General features: G+C 51.7%; 1 protein-coding gene across 1 annotated transcript in view; it reads right to left on the bottom strand.

Annotated features, from left to right (window-relative positions):
* Window positions 1–22,437, bottom strand: part of GRIN2A (glutamate ionotropic receptor NMDA type subunit 2A) — an 82,284-nt gene that overhangs the window by 8,951 nt on the left and 50,896 nt on the right. Inside the window, exons 5-13 of the mRNA XM_088147907.1 lie at window positions 18,224–18,338; window positions 13,704–13,909; window positions 12,822–12,990; window positions 12,559–12,712; window positions 10,856–10,981; window positions 9,326–9,555; window positions 8,452–8,612; window positions 2,793–2,980; window positions 142–380 (exon numbers count right to left, since the gene is read on the bottom strand). Coding sequence (XP_088004033.1) covers window positions 142–380; window positions 2,793–2,980; window positions 8,452–8,612; window positions 9,326–9,555; window positions 10,856–10,981; window positions 12,559–12,712; window positions 12,822–12,990; window positions 13,704–13,909; window positions 18,224–18,338 — 1,588 coding nt within the window. The remainder of the gene's footprint in view (window positions 1–141; window positions 381–2,792; window positions 2,981–8,451; window positions 8,613–9,325; window positions 9,556–10,855; window positions 10,982–12,558; window positions 12,713–12,821; window positions 12,991–13,703; window positions 13,910–18,223; window positions 18,339–22,437) is intronic.

Raw genomic sequence — 22,437 nt, 5'->3', positions numbered from 1 at the left:
TTAACAAACCCTCCTCGGCTGCTCCCGCTGCGTTTGTAAGCAAAGGCCCACAGACTCCCTGCTCAGGCCTGGGAAGCCGCCCCATCCTCCTCTGGATCCTGACCATTAACGGGTATCATTAACGTCCAAGGCGATACTGACCCTGCTGATGGAGAACAGCAGCCCCGGCCGATCCGAGCACATCCCGGTGAAGCAGAATCGGAGCTTCCAGTAAAACAAGTGCTCCCACACGAAGGTGATCAGGCTGAGGGCCATGGCGGCGGCCAGCATGTAAAACACGCCGGCCATGTTGTCAATGTCCAGCTGACTACTCATGACCTCGTTCTTCTCGTTGTGGCAAATGCCCGTCAGCCACAGGGTCTCCAGCTCTTCCATTTCCCCTAGAAAGAAATGCCAGGGAAGGTCAGAGAGCCGGGCATCGAAAGCGAGATGACATCAGGGGCGAAAGTCACCCCCATGCCACGTGCATGGCATGGTGAAGTTGTGCTTTAAAGGGCGGTGGAGCTAAAACATCCCCGGAGAAACAGCCCGGTTCCTTGTTGCACGTGAAAGGAGGCCCCTCGCTTGAAGATCTGCAGCCAGTAGGAGAGCTTCGTCCTTCTTCCTTAATCTCCTCCCTGAGTTAATGCGTGAGCTGACTTCTGCTCTCCCTTCCACGTTGGGTTAGAAAGCCAGGGTGAAGCAGAAGAATAAAACCCCAAATACTAAAACACTTCAATACAATTCAACAGCTCTTCAGTAATGTTATAATACGGAGTCGATTCAAGCATTATGAAAACACAGCAGCAAATAATAATTGCACTCGCCCCACCCCACATTTCACAGAATTTGAATCACCCCACATTTCACATTCCACCTGTTATTACCCGCAGCCGGCTCAACTCGGCCACCCAGCGTGACCTGAATAACAGCTGAGCATTGCACGCACATTTGAATTAGCTCGCACGTCTGCTTGCAACCGTTTCCCCAGCCTTTGGCGTGGGGCACCCCACACCCACATGAACGAGGCTTAGTCGCAACGACTCTTTAGGGAGACCCTGCCACAGTACGTCCCCCCCCTCCTGACACAGACTTTTTTTTTTCAAGGAGAGACAAAGGAACTCCTCGCAGCCAAGCTGGAATGCTGGAGGGTATGCAATTATTATGGAATAAAAGAACACGTGCCTACCCCGAAACTGATATTCTCTTCTTTTTGCCCTTTTTTAAGCAAAGAAAGCGGGTGGTTTTGTTGTCATTTCTCAACTGGGAAAAAAGGGTCGCTTCTTGTGAGATGGGCAGCCATTTAAATTTGATAAATAAATCAAATAAATAAATAAAAGGACCTATCAAAACTGGCTGAGGAAAGAGGGATTCTCTCCCTTTGCAACAAGGCCAATGTGATGAGAGTAGCCAAAGGCTATTAAATACCTGACAAGAAGCAAGTATTTTCAGTTGGCAGGAGAGGAAAGAAAAGCCTGCAAGATACAGAGGATCAGCACCCCCAAATCATGCTTTCAATGTTGGTGAGTGCCAGAATGCTTCCCACGAGGGGCAGGGTCAAATTAAGAAAAAGCCCCTTGACCGAGAGCAAAATTAAATTAAATTAAAAATCCTGCTGCTTCTCTTTGCCTTGACCTTGGAGAACTCTCAAAAGAAGGCTTTTATTTGGTGTTTCCACTTTTCTTTCCCACCAGAGCAATTAAATATTTCCAAAGTCTCACTGGTGGGTCCCCCTTCCTGATCTTGTCCACACAGAGGAGACTAAGTGGGGCTGTGGGGGGGGGGTGAAACTGGAGGGCAGCTGGATGGTTGGGTTTGTGTAGATGTTCAGACTCAGTTCTCCAAGCATGCAGCTTTCAGTCACGTCTTGCATCATGTCCATAAGCGACATCCAGCAGAGAAAATCAAGATCGGCAGAGTCAGAGTCAAAGAGCCAACAGAGCATCTTCACCACTGAGAGCGCCAGATCCAACCCGCCACAATGGAGTTGGAAAAAATCTCCATAAAACCAAAGAGGGGTAGCCATGATGAAAACTTTTAAGAACCTGCAACCTATTCGTATCTCTGATGGTAGCTGTTAACAAAGGCCTGGCCAATCTTGGCTGGTCTCAAAAGGGCTGCTGAGTGCTTGGATGGAGGTCTAGGGAGCCTCAAGGGCGGGGAGTCAACAAGTCCCATTGGGAAGAAGACCGAGGGAAGCCACTCCCCTACTCTTGACAAGGCAGTGCCCTACACCTGTCCAGGAATCAACCTTGGTTCAAGGATTGCAAAGGGCTGGAACTGGTCCTGCCCTCGGACTCTGATTGCAATCATCCTCACAGCAAGGAGGATGTGCTGATGAGAGTCTGCCTTGCACCCACCAGGCCCTTCCAGTTGGCAATCTCCCCACCCCTCAGCAGATCTTGCTATCCTAGACAGTGTTTCTGAAGGTTGTTTGGGGCTGGAAGCTGCTCCCTACCGGACAGAGCCAAATCCTAAGAAGGTCCCCCAGCTGGCTCCAACATCCGGTCCTCCATAAGGGCTGACCACCAACATCACAGAGGGAGAGGAAGGCAGTCGCTCTTCCTCATCCTCTCTCACTGCCCAGGAGTTGGTCCACCTGGAAGGCCTGAGGGAGTAAGCACCATCTGGGCTAGGGGCTCTCTAGATTTGCCCAGTTGCTTCAAGCCATCTTCATCATGGCTACCTTGGGGACCAGCAAATGCCAAGACTGAACCGGGCATCGTGCACAGAAGTCCTCCCTTCTCCTCCTGACTCCAAAGAAGGTGCCTCCCTGAGGAACAGCTGGCGGGGAAGGCCGTCCTGCCACTCACCGTCTCCTACAAACTGCAGCAGCGCCAGATCGATGGCCCTCTTCCAGGGTGACCCCTTCTGCAGAGCAATGCCATAGCCCGTCGTGGCAAAGATGTAGCCACTGCCGATGGTCACCAGCTTGCAGCCTTCGTCCCGCCCGGCCTTGTAGTTCAGCACTGCTGCGTCGTAGATGAAAGCGTCCAGCTTCCTGGAACACACAGAAAGGGAGGCTCACCACTGGACGGAAAGAAGACACGGCTCCACGTCTGGCCACTACCGCACCGTGCCTTGGCCGACATCCGCAATCCATCACGGGGCTGGAAAATAAGAGTTCGGTGACAGGCCTGCAGCACCGAACTCTCTTTATGAAAAAAAGGTACTAAACGAGAGAGCGAGAACAGACCCTCAGTACAATCCCCAGGTTCGTCACGCATTCTTTACACAGATTTTCAAACACGTGTCAACCCAGGTCCATCCCTAATGGTTTGTTCTGCAGGTTCACGAAGGGAGAAAGGCCGCCTTAGAGGGCAGCAGCGCCCGGCACAGCAGAGCTCCAGGCCTTTGGGCGGTCGGCCCCGAGGCGTGTCCCTCCTCCACCCTCTCCTGTTGTGCAGGTCCCCATTCCGGGATTTCCCAGGTCCGTGAGATCTCACACACGCTGGGCTTTGAAAGCAAGATCTACCCCTGAAGGCCAAGGCGGAACATCGTCTGCCAGAATTCACCTCCTTCCTTCAGCAAAGCTCCTCAAGACTTCCTAGCCGTGATGAGGAGGAAGCCTAGATAAATGGAGGGAGAGTTGTTACTGCAGAGAATAGCCACAGAGTAATCTCCTCCTTCTCCTCTCAATCTATACGGACATAGACCAGCTAATCATAATCTCCTTCTCCTTCTCCTTCCTTCTTTTTCCTTCCTATCTCGCTACCTTCCTTCTCCTTCTCCTTCTCCTTCCTTCCTATCTTCCTACCTTCCTTCTCCATCTCCTTCTCCTTCCTTCTCTTTCCTTCCTATCTCACTACCTTCCTTCTCCTTCTCCTTCTCCTTCTCCTTCTCCTTGATTGAAACATTTTCTTTCAGATTGCTCCTTTAAATAATTTACAGTGGCGGCACCTTGCCCAATCTGAAAAAACTACATAGGCTTGACCTGATTAGTGCTTAGATGGGGGACCACCAGGAAATGTCACCGATGGAAGTAAGGATATCCCAGAAGGTGGCTGTAGCAATCCAGTGTGACAATAAAGCTATCCTGGCCATGCACAAAGCGTGATTTTCAGAGAAGAGCCTCATCGGATGAAACAGGGATTGCATGGCAATGTACAATCGGGGCGACCATTTGAGGATTTTTTCCCCTGATTTTAAGGGTTGGTTTTTGTTTGTTTGTTTTCAAAACCTGCAGGCTGCCCTTCAGAGCCAAGTTTCTCCAAGGCAATTAGCTTACGACACACTGGATTCACCGGACGAAATTATGAACCATCAAAATGCATAATAAAACATGGTAATTAATACATCACTTTTGAAACGGGAGCGGCACAATCCTGGGTGGGTCCTGATGCGCCCCCCAGGCCGAGGGGCAAACCGCTAAGCGACTTTGGTGCATTGCTATGCCAGGCAAATCCTCCCCCCCCCCCCAAACACAGGGGCTTGGCTTCTTTCAGGGACAAAGCTGGTCGTGCTGCAGCAGGAATCAAGGCTGGTCCTTCAGAAGCGTGAGACTGGAAGGTCCTGAGCACACGCTGCTTGTGTGATCTATAAATATTGCCTGAAGAATCCTCCTGCAATCTATCTTCCCCACCAAGGGCTTTTCTTATGCCTGATCTATCGATCTGGACTCATTCTGTCTAACATAACGAAGTAGATGGTATTGAAATAATTTTCCGACCACAGGTGACAAATGGTCACCGTGTTTTCCTCCCCCGATCCTGATCTACACAGCATTTGCAGCTACGTTCTTGCAGCATTAAATAAGGAGCTCTCTGCTGGATCACAGCACAGGCCAACCCCGTTCGGCGTGTTTCGCTTCCCCCTGCGCCCAAACAGATCAAAGCGGGGGGCAAACCCCTCTCCCCCGCACGTCTTCAACATCTGAAACTCAGAAGCACGCTGCCTCTGGGCATGGAGGTTCCATTGATGGAAAATGCCACTGGCAGACCTTTCTTCCTCCATGGACTTGTCTAACTCTTACATAAAGCTCTCTAAGTGAACTTCATGGGCTGCTCACGTGTGGCGTGACAGTCTTTTGTCTGCAGAACCTGCTCCCAGCTCAGCTTCCTTGGATCACAGCTCTTGCAAGCACAGCTTTTTGCTCTCCAGCCCAATGCCCTCCAGCTGTGCCCCTCCAGAGAGCAGCTTTTTCCTTCCATGGGGGTCATCACGCTACAGATAGTCCTTGCTTAATGACTGCCTCGTACAGCAACCGTTTGCTGTGGTGATGGGGATTAAAAAGTCACTTTGCGACCAGTCCTCGCGTTTACAACCTTCGCAGGTCTGAAAAGCAAAGGAAAGCTGAAGGAAGATCGTAAGCACGGTTGGGGTTTCACTTAGTGACTGCCTTGCTTAACGACCAAGTTGCTGGTCCCAATTGTGGTCGCTAAATGAGGACCACCTGTATTTCATCATCCACTTTTTTCAATACAATAAAAATAGTATTGTGTGGTATTGATTTTGATTGCCATCCTACATATATTCTGATACGGGGTCGCTGGGGGTGTGGGGGAGGAAGATATATTATGGGGTATTGCTTTTAAATCTAGGTTGCACAACCTGAGTCACGTGCCTGGGGTGGTCAAAAAGTTCTGTTAATAAATACATCAATATTGTTTTATCAGACCTTTGCTGGATTTTAGTAATTCATTCCTTTCTTTAAAACAATGCTGGCCTTTGTCTCTGCTCTGTTGTCATTTTATTACCTTGTATTTTTTCTTCTCTGTGCACCTCACTGTGGGCTCTGGGGGGCCAAATGTGATTTACAATTACTTCTGTGAATAATAACCAAAACATGCCTTCTAGATGTCCCGTAGCATAAAATAAAATACTATCTTCAGCCACCCTTCCCCAGAGAGCCACCTCCCGATAGGCCAAACTAGATTGCCATAACCCCAGGGTGTGCTTGGGCTGGGGACGATGGCAGGAACGCTTCCCCCCCAACCGCACAGGCACTATTTTTTAGTTACCATGTCCATAACTCAAAATAGACGGCGCCCTGTCAGTTGCACGGAGCTTCATTTTTCAGCCACAGAACAGTCATAACGCCCTTAACGACACTTGACAGCGAATAAAACACAAATGTGAATTTCCATTAAAGCCGGGGGGGGACAGGCACAGAGTTTCCCCTCGCAAGCCCCGGAAAGGAGAGACAAGAGGGGCCCCGCCGCCCCCTCGGCTGAATCGGGCATCACGCGGCGTTGATGCGCAGCGCATTTCGAACAGAGGAAAGAAGCTGTTAATTGGCTGAACTCAGGAACCATCAGGTATCTAAGCTGGAGGAATTATGCCATCTAAATGAAACCTCCAGGACCAGAGGCAGTCTATCCTCAAGTGCCAGCTGCTGGGAGCAACCCAGGGATGGAGCTCTTGTCTTCTGCCCTGCCCGTGTGTCTTGCCAGCTCAGCCTGGTGGTCTCAGACAAGGAAAGGGGTGGGACTGTGAGTCCTCATCTGCTGAAGGGCCACAGTCAAAACAGGAATAACCCCCCCCCGGGTTAAGTTCCCAGTTGAAAACAGCTGCCCACCCCCCACCCCCGAAGAAGCTGGAACGATGGCCGGGAAGACGTCTTAGGCGCTCCCCAGCCAAAATGTCATTTTCCCACCCAGGAGCGCATCGGGTCCAACCGCCAGCGCGAAGGATGCGCTGCCGCACGCGGCCGTGGAAGCGATGCGCAGCCGAGTCCCCGGACCCCACAAACACAGCATGCTTTCGGAGGCTCCTGCTGCTGCCCCCGTGGGGGCTTCCAGGCAGCCTCCCCCAGCATTCAGAGGAGCCTGAGAAACAGCCCTGCCAGGCCTGCCAGAAACAGCCTCTCTGAAGCGGCCCCCTCCAAGCAGCCCTTCGGTTTGGCCCGGCACTCTCCGGGCGGCTCCCCCCTCCCCCCTCGGCCCCCTGCTTGTCCTCTGGGGCTGAAAGAAGGCCTTTCCCCACCCGGTGCCCAGGCTGCCCGCGAAGACCCATGAGCGTAAGGGTTTTTAAAAACAAGTAATTCTGGCCGGGAGGCCGTGATTAAAGACGCCTTCCCGTACAGTTCCGCTAATCTCTGCTGCTCGTTCATTTATTCCATCTGCAGAACCTGATGTTTCCTGGCTCAGGGGTAGTGCAGATGCTGTTCAAAACGCGGGGCTTCTGTGCCCGCCCGTCAGTTCTTCGGGAGCAAAACCCAATGCTCTGGAGCTGCAGCCGCTGTCGCATATTGATCACGGAATCATGGGACATGACAGGCGATTTGCACCGCCTGCTGCAGGCAGCCTCCATCGGCGGAGGCGGCACGGAGCCCCTGGGATCTCCAGAGCGAGCCAATCCAGAAAGGAAGGGGGGCAGAAGGGGGGGTCTCCTTGGCAGTGGATGGCCGGGGCTGCGGAGACCGGGCCCGCTCGGGTGCCAAGGAGGCAGCGGGCTCAGGCGGAGGCAAGCGGAGGCTCTTCCGGGGCCCCACCCTCCTTGCAGCCTCGGTGCCAAGGCCTCGCAGGAGTATCTCCCTGGATAATCCCAGCAATCGCGTTCACGTCGTCGGATGCCCTCTGATGATTTCACAGGAGAAGGGGAATGGGCCCACCACCCTCCCACTAGTGGGACAGCAATCCCCACCCTCCAAGCTCTTCAGGAGAAGCACGGGAAGAGGGGAGGCAGCGGGGGGGCCACTGAGGCCCAGCCATTCCTGCCCACAGCTGGGAGAAAGTTGGCAGTAGCAAGGCCCCTTCTGGGCGGGCACAGCGACTCCAGAGGGGGGGAAGCTCTATTAAAGCTTTCCTCCAGTTGTCCCTGAGCTCCCGACCCCCAGTGGGAAAAGGATTTGGGCTTGGAAAGCTTCCCTCGTCCACACAAAGAGCGGGTTTCCGAGAACTTCAGGCTTGAAAACCTGGAGATCAGCGACGGGGCTGCCTCTGCGGACTCTGCCGCAGGACCACCAGGAGAAGCCCCACGGCTTCTGCTTCAATTCATCCGGCAGAAACCGAGCTGTCCGCTCCCACCGTTTGGGGTTCCGTCCCCCAAAATCTGCCTCCCTGCCATTGTCCTCTCCAGGTTCTCGGCCTCTCCTCTCTGCAGGGCGAGAGGTTCTTTGCGCAAACAGCTTTCTCAGAATGGTTGACGTTAAAAGCTCATTTGCAGGTGCCTCACTTTGGAAAAACCGCGTGCAAGTAAGCAGGGCGACTCTCCCGGCATTACCACGAGAAGTGAGTTAGAGGCCCAAGACACGACTGCCCGGGCAGGGTGTGTCCCCTTTCCCTCCTTCTGAGAAGAGGGTGCAAAAAGGTGGCTCGATGGAGAGCAAGATGCCTGCTCGGGCTCCCTTTTGCCTCACGCTCAAGCCTGTGCATTTTCCAGACCGCGATCTGTCCTTCTGAAGAAAAGCATATACACACGAGCAGCCGCGTGGAATCGAATAAACCAAACGTCCCTCCGTTTTCTACACCTTTGGGTGTTTTGCACGGCCAAGCGGCCAACGCCTTCCCCTAAAGCCAACGTCCCACGTACCCAGTTTTCAAGCTGACCAAGGCGTCTTCCACTCCTTTCTGATTGTACTTCACCATGTAAGCGTGCATTTCTTTGTAGTTGTTCCGGATGTTTCTCTCTGTGCTCCCGTTTGGGACGGTCCCAAACCGAAAAGGAGGGGAGTAGGCGTACGGCTGCTGGAACTGGAGAAGGGAAAAGGAAGACACAGCACCTTACAAATCTTCCACGGATCTGCGGTTCACCTCTCAGCCCCAGCGGCACCGAGGGTCACCGGGGCCTCGAGAGTCACCAGAAGCATCTGGAGGAGAGCGGATAAACCCGTCTTTCTTCAGGGCGCCTGGAGAAGCCGGGGAAGGGCTCCCCACCTTCTCGCCTGGCCTGCCTCTGAGCTGCAACAGAGGCTGCCTTGCGCGGTCAAACCGTGTCCACCTTCCCACCCCCAGCCCGGTGTTCCAGATGTGCTAGAGAGCATCTGAAAGCCCCAACACCGAGAGGGGAGAAATTCATTCAATTAACTCATTGATCCAAACCTTGCTCGTTCCCAGACTTATATAGGAATCATATAAGCTTACTTGAGCCTTCCAGAATTTGGCAACGCGGTTTGCAGCAGCAACGAAAAGACACAAAAAAGCATATACCAGAGGCAAGTACGTGCAAAAATACAGTAATGAGAAGGAAACGTGTGCAAAAGCGCATATCAGGGAAAGAAACCTGCTAGCAGGAGTACATGCGTCAGAAAAACTGTGCAAAATGCATGAATTAGGAGGAAGGTGCGCATATGTGCCTACAAGTGTTTCTGCTGATTTTGCCTTACAAGGTCCTGATCCTAAATGCAGCGGAATGCCTCGGAGGTTCGGAAAAATGGGAAACTAACATGGAAGCCAAACCCACTGACCTTCTTATCGCTCAGCCCCGTGACTTGGTCAACAAATTCCTCCTGGATCATGAAGGCAGCCAGGTTGGCTGTGTAACTGGCCAAGAAGATGACAGCAAAGAAGGCCCAGACAGAGACCATGATTTTGCTGGTGGTTCCTTTCGGGTTCTGCACTGGCACAGAGTTGTTGAACACCAGGCCCCACAGGAGCCACACGGCTTTCCCAATAGTGAAGGAGGGCCCGTGAGCATCTGATGGGACAAAGGAGGCAACACGGTCCCTTCACCTCAGGGGTCCGTTCCATGCATGCATCACAACTGCCAAACCATTACAGCTGCTCTCTTCGCCCTGTTTCTTTAGTATCTGGAGTTATCTAGTTCTGCACAACGGTGAGCTCGGATGGCCTAACGGATTAACAGACGGAGCTGGAAAGGTCCCTCTGTTCCTGCTAAGAATGCTGATGATCTGTACCGGTGTTTCTCAACCTGGGCAGCTTGAAGGTGTCTGAACCTCAACTCCCAGAATTCCCCAGGCACCTTGCTGGCTGGGGAACTCTGGGAACTGAAGTCTACACATCTTCAAGTTGCCAAGGTTGAGAAACACTGAACGACACTGAGCGACAGTAATAAAATAACAATGACCCTAATAAAAATACAGTAGTAATAACCACAGTGTTTCCTTTTAAGATTGGATTCACCTGGGGTTGAATGTTCCCACTGGGGGATTTTTCAGATTAATGGCCGGGGGGGGTGGAGGGTGGGATCCTCTCAAAGTGGTTAGACCTCCTTCCGTTGTCAGTGGCCTGGAGGGTAAAGCACTGGAGTGACACCTCCAACCAGGAGGAGGAGCTTGGGAGCTGTGATGGGTCATCTCCATCCCACCAACGAAGGGAAATCAGAGCCACGCCTATACAGAAGAAGGCCACACGTGGCTGTGGACTCGAGATCTGGCAAGGGGGGGAGATGCCCTGTGCCGCTACTGGACCACAAGCCCAGCCAGCGCAGCCCACGACCCTCTGTCCAACATCTCAGCCGGACAGGGCTTGCCGCTGATGAGACCACGTGCCCGCAAAGCACCAGCCTGCCTCTTCCCCAAGTACAGAGGGGGGCCCAAGAACAGACTCTCTGTGAAAAGCTACTCTGAGGCTAAGCAGGTAAGAAAAGGCCAGCTGGGGCCAGACCAGAAACCCATTCCATCCAGACTGTCCTTGAATCTGGAGGCTCCATCAAGTAACCACGGCTCCTTTTCTTCCTGGCTCCAAGATGGGGATCCTGCCACGCTCTGGACGCTGCTGATCCAGAGCTGGCACAGCTCACGGTGAGGAAGGCTGGGAAGGCTCTGCCCCGGCCCTCCCATCTGGGGGCGAAGATGCCCTTTTCAAGAGGCTGGGCTGGAGGCCCCCGAGCCGCCCGTGGACGGCAAGCCAGGGAGAATGCCAGTCCTGGGATCACTTCCCCGCGCGCTCCTTTGCTGCTTCCCCGGCTGAGGGCAGAGCCGAGGGGCAGTGCCAACGGGCTGGACGAAAGCTCTTTCGGGGAGGAGATGCGCTACCTTTCCCTTGGGCCAAGTTGCGGTTGTAGCCCACCGGGCTGAAGTACTCAAAGACAAAGACGGCGATGGCCGACACGACCAGCAGCATCACGAACATCATCACCCAGACAGACGCGCTGAAGGGCTCTGGAAAAAGAGAAGCGCCCGGGGTAACAGCCTGTCTGCAGCAGGAACAATGACACGAGACCCCAAGCTGCCAGCCACCGGCCCCTGCCGCCCCCCACCGCCCATCCCCTCCGTTGGCTCGCTGGAGGGGATCATTCCACACAACCAAGTTGCGGCTGCTAATCTGACAACACAGCCACGTTTCCTGAGCCGCAATGCAGATTGGTGAGCGGCAAACACGGAGGAAAAGCTCGAGAGCTGCCCAGGAGAGCAGGCCAGGGACAGGCACGCTCTGCAGCCGGAGCAAGCGTGGCCGGAGGGGAAGGGCCATCCCCCGCCCCCGCCAAGTAACTTCAGGGAAGGGCGGCTGCTGGGCTCAGCTGCGTATACACAAGCCCGCAACGAGGAAAGTCAGGTTGGGTGCCTGGGGTCAGGAAGAGAGGGAGAGGCATGCGGTTTTGCTGGGAAGAGCACTGATCATCTGGCCCTCGGGCTGCAGCGTTCGGACGCTTCTGAGTCGAGGTTCTCCGAACAAATTCAGCCGGGGGCAGGCGAGGTCCACAGGCCAAGTCTTGGGTCTGTGCAAGGCTGACTTAGAGGAAAAAACCAAGAAACCCGTCTTCTTGGACAGGATTTCCTGCTCCTTCTTGGCCCTTCCTGTAGGAGGAAGGTTGACAGGTGGCCTACAGGAGCGCCTTTCCAACTCCCTTTGCCAGTGGAAAGTGGAGCTCCACCCTGGGGGCTGAGCAAACCCTGAGCCACCTTGCTTCCCAAACCCAGCCGTGAAGAGAAGAGACACCCAGCTTCATCAGGACCCTCTGACCCCAGAAGACCGACCGTGACACTCAGCCAAGGTCAGAACACAGTTGGCCCAACTCTGCAAAGCAAGGGAGGCTGGAGGGTGGCTGAGCCAGCCTGATGGGACCTGCTAGAAGTGAGGGACTCTGTCCCCCATCACTCCCGGCCAAACCAATCCACCCCAGTTTGTTAGAAGAGGACTTTGATCACAACAAGCGTAGGGGCAGCCAGGAGCTGAGTCGAGGCTGGGTTCTCAAGAACGTGATCTCTGTTGGAGCTAAGAACTGTGAAATGTTTGAACTGGATGACCAGTTTTGTTAGGGGGACAAACACATTGGTCCAGAAGAAATTTGCTCAGCTGCAGACATGTACGAAAGCAAACCCCACCGCTTCAAAAGAAAATGTTGCTGGGCTCACGGCTGAGTCTCCCCTAATGCACCCCCTTCCTCTGGAAAAATTCAGGATTCATCTTGGGGCACACGTGGGAAATGCTGCAGAAGTGTGGCTCCCAGCTCCCTCATAAATTTTTATCCTAGTCCTCAGCACTATCTTAAGCCCATCAGCTGTCCACCCCAACTTTTCAACACCCAATTTAAAAAGTGACAGAAATGTGTCCCAGAACTGCTCCGTTCACTGGGCATCTTTTCTTCTCTCTAAAGGGAGAGGAAGGTCTATGGAAAGTCTTTGCAGAAAGCAGAATTAAATCCATCTGTAGGAAAATGAGGAAGGGAGGGGAAGGAAGGGCGGAAAGGAGGGAGGGAGGAAGGGAAGGGAAGGGAAGGGAACGGAAGGAAACTCACCTAAAAAAGCAGAAGGAGAAACAGTGCCATTGCTCCGGGAGACCATGACGCTAATTCCAGTTTCTACGAACGGCACTGAAAAATCCACCACCTCTGAGCGCTCCCCATTGATGGTGAGGGACCCCACGGCCATCACGGCTTGCTTTTTGACCACCTGTTGGCAAAGAGAAAAGAGGGGACGGGGGAAGTTCTAGCTCACTCCATGACAAATGTAGAGAGAGCGTGGCCGAGTTGAGAGAGCTCTTTTAGCCAACAGAACTTACCTCCCCAATCATGCCGTTCCATTCGTTATTGATTTTTTTTCCATGCTTCCCATTGATCACAAGATAGAGGTCATAAGTGAACTTGATGGTCTTCGAGAGCTTCTTCAGGATGTCAATGCAGAACCCTTTGCAACATTTCTTCATGTTCTTTCCTTCTTTGGTGATGTTGCTGACAAGACAAACAAACCACAAAGATCTATTTCTCTCTCCTTCCTTCCTTCCTTCCTTCCTTCCTTCCTTCCTTCCTTCCTTCCTTCCTTCCTTCCTTCCTTCCTTCCTTCCTTCCTTCCTTCCTTCCTTCTTAATTTAGTTTTAAAGGAGGGCCAAGTGTATGGAGGGAGAGAACATGTCTATTAACAACTTTTGTTGCAAACCTCGATAGGTGGCAACCCCTAATCAACTCTGGCTGATCTTGAAAACCTAAGTAGTTAGTATTTGGATGGGAGGCCACCAGAAAATCCCGAGGCCATGACTAGACTGGGAAGTTGAAAAAGCGTCCTGAAAAAGGCCCTGCAAGGCCCTTCCAACCACTGCCAAGGAAACCCACGGACGTGCCATGGAGCCATCAGGAGGCAAGCCTGGTTGGAAGAAGACTTCACCTACTGCTTGTAGCGGGGACAGGGAACTTCTGCCGCTAGGGCAGAACATCTCCACCGTCTAAATCAGTGTTCCCCATGGCTGGCTGGGGAATTCTGGGAGTTGAAGTCCACTCATCTTAAAGTGGCCAAGTTTGGACAACACTGATCTAAATTAACAGCAAAGGGAGAAGGCTCAGGGGTGAATCTGAGCCCTGGGCCACCACCCTGCTTCTCAAGACCTCCCAAGACAGAGCTCTTCAGGAAACTGAGGGGGCTCAGGGTTCTGGGAGACCCCCAGACTTACTTAATGACGACGTATTTCCGGCACGGCACTGTGTTCTTCACACAGGTCTCCGTCAAAGGATCCATGTCCTCCACGATGACAAAGGGAGCCTCCTCCAAGGTGACAATGCTGAGGTGGTTGTTGTCTGGATCACTGTCATTGAAAGAGTTAAACCGAGGCCACACGGAGTACTTATGGATCAGCGTCTGGTTCTCCCATTCACCCACCTGGAAAGCCAACACGGGAGCACAGCTGAGCGGCGGTCGTGCTTCCAGGAGAAAAAAGAAAGGGGCAGGAGGTTGGAGCCGGGGGTGTAGGGTGGGCAGAAGGTCCCCTGGGATCTTCACTTAGGTCCCTGGATTATTTGCCACAGATCAGAACCCACCTCTCAACGGACTGAACAATAGTGGCATGAAAAATATATTATTTTTTCCTCCTAAATTTGGCTGCTGAAATTTTAAAATGCTTGGAAATGTGGGATGGGGGGAGATCTCTTTGGGAAAAATTCATGGACAAGCTTCAGTGTGAATCCTGCAAATTAATTTCTAGGCTGAGCACATCCTCAGTTCTTTCTTTACTTTTCTGAGCCTGGCTTTTCCTGCTAGTGCAGCTTGCTAAGAAAAGCACGCTGACTCCCAACCCAAGAGCAAACGATACTGGAGAGTCATCAAGCTGGAGGGCCTCTGAGTCACAGGGCTGGGAGGGAACTTCCAGTCCACCTCTGTTATAGTCCTAAAATCTCTGGTAAAGGAAAGAACCCAGATCCACCCATGAGGAGTCTCTCTCTTTCCAAGGCACCTGGTTCCACTCTTCCACTGCTCTAGCACCAGAACGTTCTTCCCAGCGCTTAGTCAAATCTCCCTTTGACCTTTGGGTTCAGGTCTCCAAATTTGCTCTGACCCTGCAAGAGGTCTCTCCTATCCCTTCTTCACCATCCCGTCTTCTCCAGATGCTTTTAACCTTTCCCAAGAAAAAAGTACCTGGATTTCTCCTCTTGGTTCCCTCCCTTGAACCCCTCCCAAGCTCCCGGGCCCATACCTGGCCTTCCAGCTCCAGACAAGATCAGGCCAACGAGTTCCAGTCATCCCAGCTGAAGGGCTGGAGCATTTTTAGGGTGCCCCTTGTTGAGTTGCGACCTCCTAGACCTTTTTACACCCCCCACTGACTTGGCGAAAAGCAAGGTGGATGCTTCTCAGCTCGCTTCACATGCAGCCTTCCGTGGGAAGCCCGAAAGGCAATGGTTGCATTGTCTAGACCTGCCCAAGAAATTCCTCGTGAATCCACCAAAGGAACAGCAGAAGAGAAAGCGTTTCCTGAAACAAGTTCTTCGCTGGCTGGCCAACCAAAGGAACTCGGGGCGAGAGGCTGGTATGAAACCATGCACTCCCTGCAGAGGTTACACAAGGCAAAACTGCTCATCAGCCTTCAGGAACGAAGCGCATCCTTTATTGCAGGGGGAAACTTATTTCTGTTCCCTCCATTTAAGGAGAGGCAGCATGATTATCTACAGAGCGTTCTGGGTTCACGAGAACCTTACGCGCACTTTAAATGGAAGGGGTATCCCCCCTCCGAGAAGCCAATTTGAAAGAACAGGGAAACATTCGTAAGCCGCGGGCACGCTAGAGGGGCGCCAGGCAGAAACGATTAGCCCTCAACGTGCCATGAGCCACTGCCCCCCAGGGGCCCCTAGAAGCACATTTTAAACGGTGGGTCTCCTTGCACAGAGAGACCTAGCCCATCAAGGAGAAAGGCAAGACAATTTTCCTCCCAGCTGGGGACCATCCCGATGAGCTTGGCTTAAATCCCCATAATCCCCAACCAGGAATGACCAGGGGGCACCTGACGTTGAAGGCTGGCGCATCAAGAGAGGCCCAGATGCAGACACTGACCGAAAACTGACCTGGCTGAATAATGCAAAACAGGCCGCACCTCCGCCTATTCCTGTCCTAATTCCTTTTATATGATAATCTGCTAAAAACAGTAACCTTTGAAAGCTTCATTATTACTTCAGTCAGTTGCTAAATGACCGACCGGTGTTCCTGCAGCAAAGACATTGCTCTGGCTCTGAAAAAAAGTCTCCAGACTGTTCTATGAAGCTGGTCCCCTCCTCCTGGTACATTGGCGATGGTGTGTTGGTGTGCGTTTGCACAAAAAGGAAGCATCAAAGAAAGGACCACAGACTTGTTCATGTTTTTTTTTCTTTGCCAGGGAAGAGCCCTGATATTTTGTCCTGCCTTTCAGGGTTGCCAGGCAGCCTTCTAGGAGGTGACGCTCCATCTACTGATGCCTGTCAACAACTCCAACGATCCATCCAGACCCATTTCCTAAGTTGTTATGCTGGGGTAATCCCCAATTAACTCAGGACACATCCCTTTCATGTCAGTTGGGTCTATTCAACCAAGTTGCACCCTTGACAACCTTTCCTCCCACTTCCACCCACCAAGCTTAAACTTAATAGCACCAAGAATTGTGATTACTCTGAATTAACGCCCTCTGACTTTGTCCTGCCCTGATGGAAAATCTTGCCATTCTCTCCAAGTCAAAATGGCCCTTGAGCACAGCAGGAAGACATGGCAAAAGTTGGGGAAAGAGCCACTGGAGGAAACCGGGAGCAAAGGAATGGAAGGGACCGGCTTCCCCACCTTCTCTTCCTTCGCTCCCATTTAGAACGACAAATGCTGCTAAAAACAGTATCGCTTTTTACAGATCGGGGCACAGCCAGGCTGCAAGGATGAATCCTCTGAGACACAGAACCACTCGCATATCAACCGGGAACTCTTGCCAGAGTCATGGGGAGCATCAGGACGCCAAAGTACTTCCCCAGTACAAAATGGCCACAGCTTCAAATCCAGTAAGTTCAGACTCCAGTTTGGTCTTTTTGCTTGACTCCCAGCCAGAAATTCTTACCCAGATGGAGCCCTTCACGTCTCCAGTCTGCATTGTTCACGTAGACACACACACACACACACATTTGACAATGCCATGTGTACAGGAACGGGAAGCCTGAACTGGATTGGGGCCACGGTGGGAGGCAAGGGGTAACACCCCCAGCCTTCCCTGCTACGGAGCTTCAGAATAACACAAACACACATAAAGACACACTTCAAATAACCAGGTAACATTTCTACCAGCCCCAGCATTGAAATAATTATTAATCATAATTAAATTGTAACGTTTAGTCAATGCATTGTTTAATGGGCAAAAAAAAAAGGTAGAAAACATGTTCCTATTAAACCACAAGCAGAATTTATTTCAATTATTTTTTAGGCGAGTGCACACGAAAGCTACAAACGACTGCTTCCAGCTGCAAAAAGGCCATTTCTTTGGGGCCTTTAAAAAATGATCTTTGTGGCATATTTTACCTATATGTAGGTGTCTTGACTGCACACCCCTGTTCTGCTGCAGCCGAAGAAAATCAGATGAAATCAGAAGATAACAAGGCGGCTACCTGTGTAGGGCAGAGGGAACGGCCTGGAAGGGCAGGAGGAAGAGCCACTACCGAGGCAACCACCAGATAAGAGGGGTGTGAGCCCAGGCCAACAAAGCAACATGAGTGAACATCTCAGACAAGCCCCTCCTTTGTTCACACAAAGATGAAAGGAGGGAGGGGGGAAGTGCATTCAGACTTGCAAGATTCTGTTACTATAGCTTTACAATAAGAGTAGTACTGACCCACATGGCATTGGTTTCTTAGTCTGGTCTACCCTGTAGGGCTGACATGACCTTATGCCAGACCAGGTGTTCCTAACCCACACAGGAGGGTCCCCAATTTCAAGACATCTTCTATCGGAAGAGCTTGCCAGTCCAAAGCAAGTTTAAAGATGAAGAACCCTAAAAAGAGAAACCTTTTCCCCTCTAGCACGAGATGTATTTCTATTTAAACTAATTCTCCAGCTGCCTCGAGGCATGGAAATTAGCATGCACCAGTCTGGGGCCCATCAGCACCTCTTTTTTAACTCTTTTGGGGGTGTATTTCTACTCAGGTTGCTCCCTAAACCCATCCAGCACCCTCTGCTCTGATTAGCCAGATTTTTCCTTGGTTGGAGACTGTGAAAGCTCTTCACCCTCTGAGCTCTTTTGAAGCAAGGGTGTCAGGACTCAACGCCCAGGCCAAGCCCACCTTCCACCACTGCACCACGGTGGTTTCCGAAGGGCATCAGCAAAGCTGTTCTGCTGGAGATCCGGCCCGGCTCTCCACGCATCCTCTGACTCACAGCAGCTCTGCGGGATCCTAGATTGCGGGGCCTTTCCTGTATCTGAGATCCTCGTGATTCTAAAAATGAGCTGGGCTCTTTGGCTGTCAAAAGGGAGCCTTTGCCTCGCAAAAGAAAGACGTGAACCGCTGCATGTGCATCTCCCATCCTTTAATCAAACCAGCTGGCATGCCAACGGTTCAGGAGAGGGGAAAGGTGGACCAGAACAAAGGAAACCGAACGCAGAAGCCGACTGCACACACCCTCACTGCCCTGAATGCAAATGCAGGCTTTCTAACACAGTTTCCGCCTCTCTTTGCTGACTGAGCCCCCGGCGGCGGCTGTTACCTTCTCCCAGGCCCGGGTCTGATTTAGGACGATGACCACCAGCCGCGGCTGTGCTTGGTAGCCATCTGCAGTGAAGGATAAGTCTCTGCCTTTCCAGGTCACATTCATCATAAACCTTGAAAGAAAGAAAGGAAGAAAGGAAGGAAGGAAATGTTCAAAGAGAAATTAATGAGCTGTCCAGCAGTTAATGAGCAAGCTAATTCAGTCACTGGATTAACTCTGATGAAACATGTGCTATAAATCCTCTCTTTGTTGTGAAAAAACCATTTTTTAGGAGCCGGAATCCAATCCATCGTATGGATGCCTGGCAATTAGTCCCATTAAGAGAATGACGTTTGCTGCCTACTCAAGGGTGAACCGGCAAGGTGAACGGCAAGGGGGGATTTATGGCCAAAGCCACAAAGGAGCCGGGAGACCCGGGTCGGAAGAGGCGCCAAGCGGTTAGACTGCCCGAGAACCGAAGGCTGTTACTTCTCAGGCAACGGGAGCAACAGCAATTCCGTATCGTTCCTCACTTCGCACCTTTAGGACAGAAAACAAGAGTCCCTAACGGACAGCAGACGCCTTTTCACGATATCCAAAGGAACTCCAAATCCAGATCCTGTGTCCGACGGCAGCATCTCCAGGTGGGGCTGGCGAAGGCTCTTGAATGAAGACATAGACTTTTAAAAGGGGATTTATTTCCCCGAGCTGCCTTAGAAACAGGTTCTTTAAAAAAAAAAAATCTAACGGGACCCAGTGACCGGACACCTGCCTCGGCCTGAGGCTGATGGGTTCCCGGGGGGGGGGCAGAGCGGGAGAGAGATGATGGAGGACGCTGCTGCAGAGTTTGCCACACGAACACGAACACGTTCAGCCTGTCCTGGAGAGGGACATCAGATAGGTGGACGGGGGCATTTAAAAAAATGCCATCCTTACTCATAAATCCTTAATGCAATTATTAAAAGGGGGGGGTTGTTTCAACTGCAGTTGGGCAAAGCAAGGGGGACACCTTGTGGCCAGCTATGAAAATATTGTGGAGACGGGACTGGCAAGAGCGGGGAGGGAGGGGCTCCCCTCCTCTCCAAACCCACGGCAGTTTGTGGGTTGGAAGCTGTCCAGGAGCCCTTCCTGCAGTGGTCTGGGTTGGCCCCTCCCTCCCTCTTAAGCAGGGGGTACAACCTGCGTCTGCCCAGCCCAGTTCAGGGGCTCCAGCCTGGTTTGCAAATGCCCTGGAGCTCCAGAATAGCCTTGGAGTTCGGAGAAAGGGGATCAAGTAAGCGCAGGAATAATGCAGAAATGAGGCCATTTCAGCTGAGCATCATCTTTGGGATCAGCAGCCTGACAGCACCGCACAGGCAGGGCCGTGAACAGGTCATTACAGTGCACGGCCACGTGCACAGTATACTCTGGGGCAGAGGGCACAATCACAATGATCACACTCTCAAATATCGCAACGGCAATGAGGAAGCAAAGCAGAAACACTACGTGATAACTATGTCCTTATACTGGAGGGGCATAATATTTGAGATTTTAAACACTGGGTCGGAGGAATTCCACTGCTCACCACCCTCCTGAAACATGCCGGAGGGTGGCAATGGGGAAAGGAAGGATGGATCAAGATAAGTAGGCGATAAACTAGCATACTTGGACTGCGCAGTCCCGTCTTGATTACTGCAACACGCTCAACCTAGGGATGCCCCGGAAGCTGCAACTGATGCAGAATGCAGCAGACTAGGTGGCCAACCAGCCCAAAGCCGGTGGATCACTCAATTCCCGCCATGAAAGGTCTGCACTGGATCTTACATCTGTCTCACACGTGCAAGAGGGCCTCTGCTGCTTTGCTCCCAGGATGCGGCACACACAAACACACACACACACCCCACAGGGGTTGCCAGCTCCTTCCCCACTCTCTCAGTAAAGGCACATCTCTTCCACCAGGCGTTTAACCCTTACTTTGCTTTAATAATCGTTTTAATTCATGCTTTTAACTTTTAACCATTTTGTTACCTCCTGAGTACTTGCTGGGTAGAACAGACAAAACAGCACTAACGAAGCAATGGGTCTAACAGCGGAGTGGGGAGAGCATCCACGCCCGGTGGGATTCCACCCCGTTCTCGATTCAGCAACGCACAGGAAGAGGAATTATGTAAACCTCTTCCAGTTGCATTAATGATATATCAGTAAAGCAGAACACAAACACCTGAAGGGAAAATTCTCCAAATTCAGCCGTTCACGCAGGACGCCTTCGACCGGCCCTGCCTGTTCTGGTCCAAGTGCTCCCCCTCCTCATGGTGCAAAAACACACACACACACACACACACAACCCACCACCTTGCTGCAAAGCGCTAAAACCGCTCTTGCTCTGGAGGCCCAAAGCCCCGCAGGCTGGGAGAAGGGCCCTCTCCCCGTTAAGCTGGCAATGCCTGCAAGCGTTTTGATGGATGTCCTCTGGCTGCTGCTGTTTTCTTTTAAGCCTAATTGGAGATCTCCATTAACTAGTAACCCTCTCCGAAAGGCTGGAATCACTCCCGTTTCGGGCCCTGCAGCTCAAGAAAACACACCAGGCCCAGAGCTCAGCTTAGCCAAAATCTAACTGGAACTGTCTGATCGCTTCCCAGGATCGCTACACAGATACCCAACTGCTTTCTCATAACGGGCAATCAGATACCTTTGGAAGTGCACGAGGAATCCCCCTCTCAGGTTTTTATCCCTGCCCACTCAAGGGAAGGCTGTCCCTCCTTCTGGAAACTATCTACAGCTCTCGTGTCTAACAGGCAGCAAAAGACACATTTTCACCAAGCAAGTTCATGGCGAGGAAGGCGATGAAGCTACAGCCAACGCCCATTAATCTCTCCCCCTCCCCAAACGGAGGGGAGGGATTCACGCTGAGCACCAAAGTGAACGGGAGGGAAGGCCAACCAAAATGCCCCACTCCCTCTCCTTATTCACCACCTCTCTGGTCTACATTTCTCCCAGATTTCTCCCTAATTTTGTTTCAGTCCTTCCAGCCCTCTAAGCCTGCTCTCTCTGCTGGAGGCTCAAATGTTCTAATCAGGGAATGGGCTACAACTTGCCCTTCTCCAGGGAGTGCTCCGTTGGGATGGCCGCAGAGCCCTAGGCCATCACGGCTGACTTCAACTGATACTATAAATTTGGTCCGCTATTGATATACAGCCTTGTCGGCATCCCCTTCTTGGCTTTTCAGTCAGTGGAACGCCAGTAACGTCAGAGTAAATTAACACAGGGTACATATAGGCCAAGTGTAATGAGAAAGGAGCATTCTTCAATACTAAATAATAGGGTAGGTGAGGTCCCTAATTCCAGCTTTAAATCTCAGAGAGTAGGAAATAGGATCTTACAAGAGTATGATCATCACACTCCTTCCCTCTTCCCCTCATGTTTATCTTTCAAACAGAAAGCCAACACATGCTCCCATCTCCAGATATGTCCTGGTACTTCCAGAATAATTTAATCACTGAGTATTTAATAATACTCAATCTGTACCCCCCTCCCCTTTTTCTCCCCATCAATCCATGGCTGATTTCAGCTAGCTAATCAGCATTGGACCTATTTAGTAGCTGGATGGGGGACAACAGAAAATCCCACGGCTATAGGTTAGACTAGGAAGTTGGAAAAACCTAGAAGTCAGTGGCAAACTATTTCCCTATGGTTGCTGAGAACTGAGCTCAACTCAAGAGAACCCCCTTTTTTAAACAAAATAAAACAAATTAAGCTTTGTCTTTGGTCCCTCCTCACACACCTCTTATTGCCCTCACATCCCAATGCTCTACACCAGAAGGCTCAACCACCTTCCACCATCAAAATCTCTCATACTCCCTAAAAGGCTCTTCCTCTTCCATTTTTCTGCCCTTCATTCACAAATTCCTCCCCTTCCAAACTGCCTTTCCATGACATCTTTGGAAGTTACCAGATCATTTAGGTATCAGAACCTTGCTCCTTAACCCTGTAGCCAAGTGAGAGCAGAGAAGAGAAGTCAATCCGCACCCATGTTGGCTGTTGCTTCTGTGCTCCCCGCCTTCCTCCACTTTTAAATTGCAGGGATTTATCTGACGGTGCTTGGTAAGGCAAACGAGATAGCACTCTGTAAAAAAGGAGGAGTTTTGTGTGCAAAGGGCCGCGCAGGTTGGTAACAGAGGGAGCATGATAGGACTGACAAGCACGTACTTCAGCATCTCTCTCTTACAAGGCTACGGCTTCAACGGACCCAAAGA

This window comes from Python bivittatus, unplaced genomic scaffold, assembly GCF_059951505.1.
Source record: "Python bivittatus isolate LINGU-HERP-01145 unplaced genomic scaffold, Pbiv_v1 ctg000560_np1212, whole genome shotgun sequence".
Classification (NCBI taxonomy): Eukaryota; Metazoa; Chordata; class Lepidosauria; order Squamata; family Pythonidae; genus Python; species Python bivittatus.
This window is presented reverse-complemented; position numbering and strand designations above follow the sequence as displayed.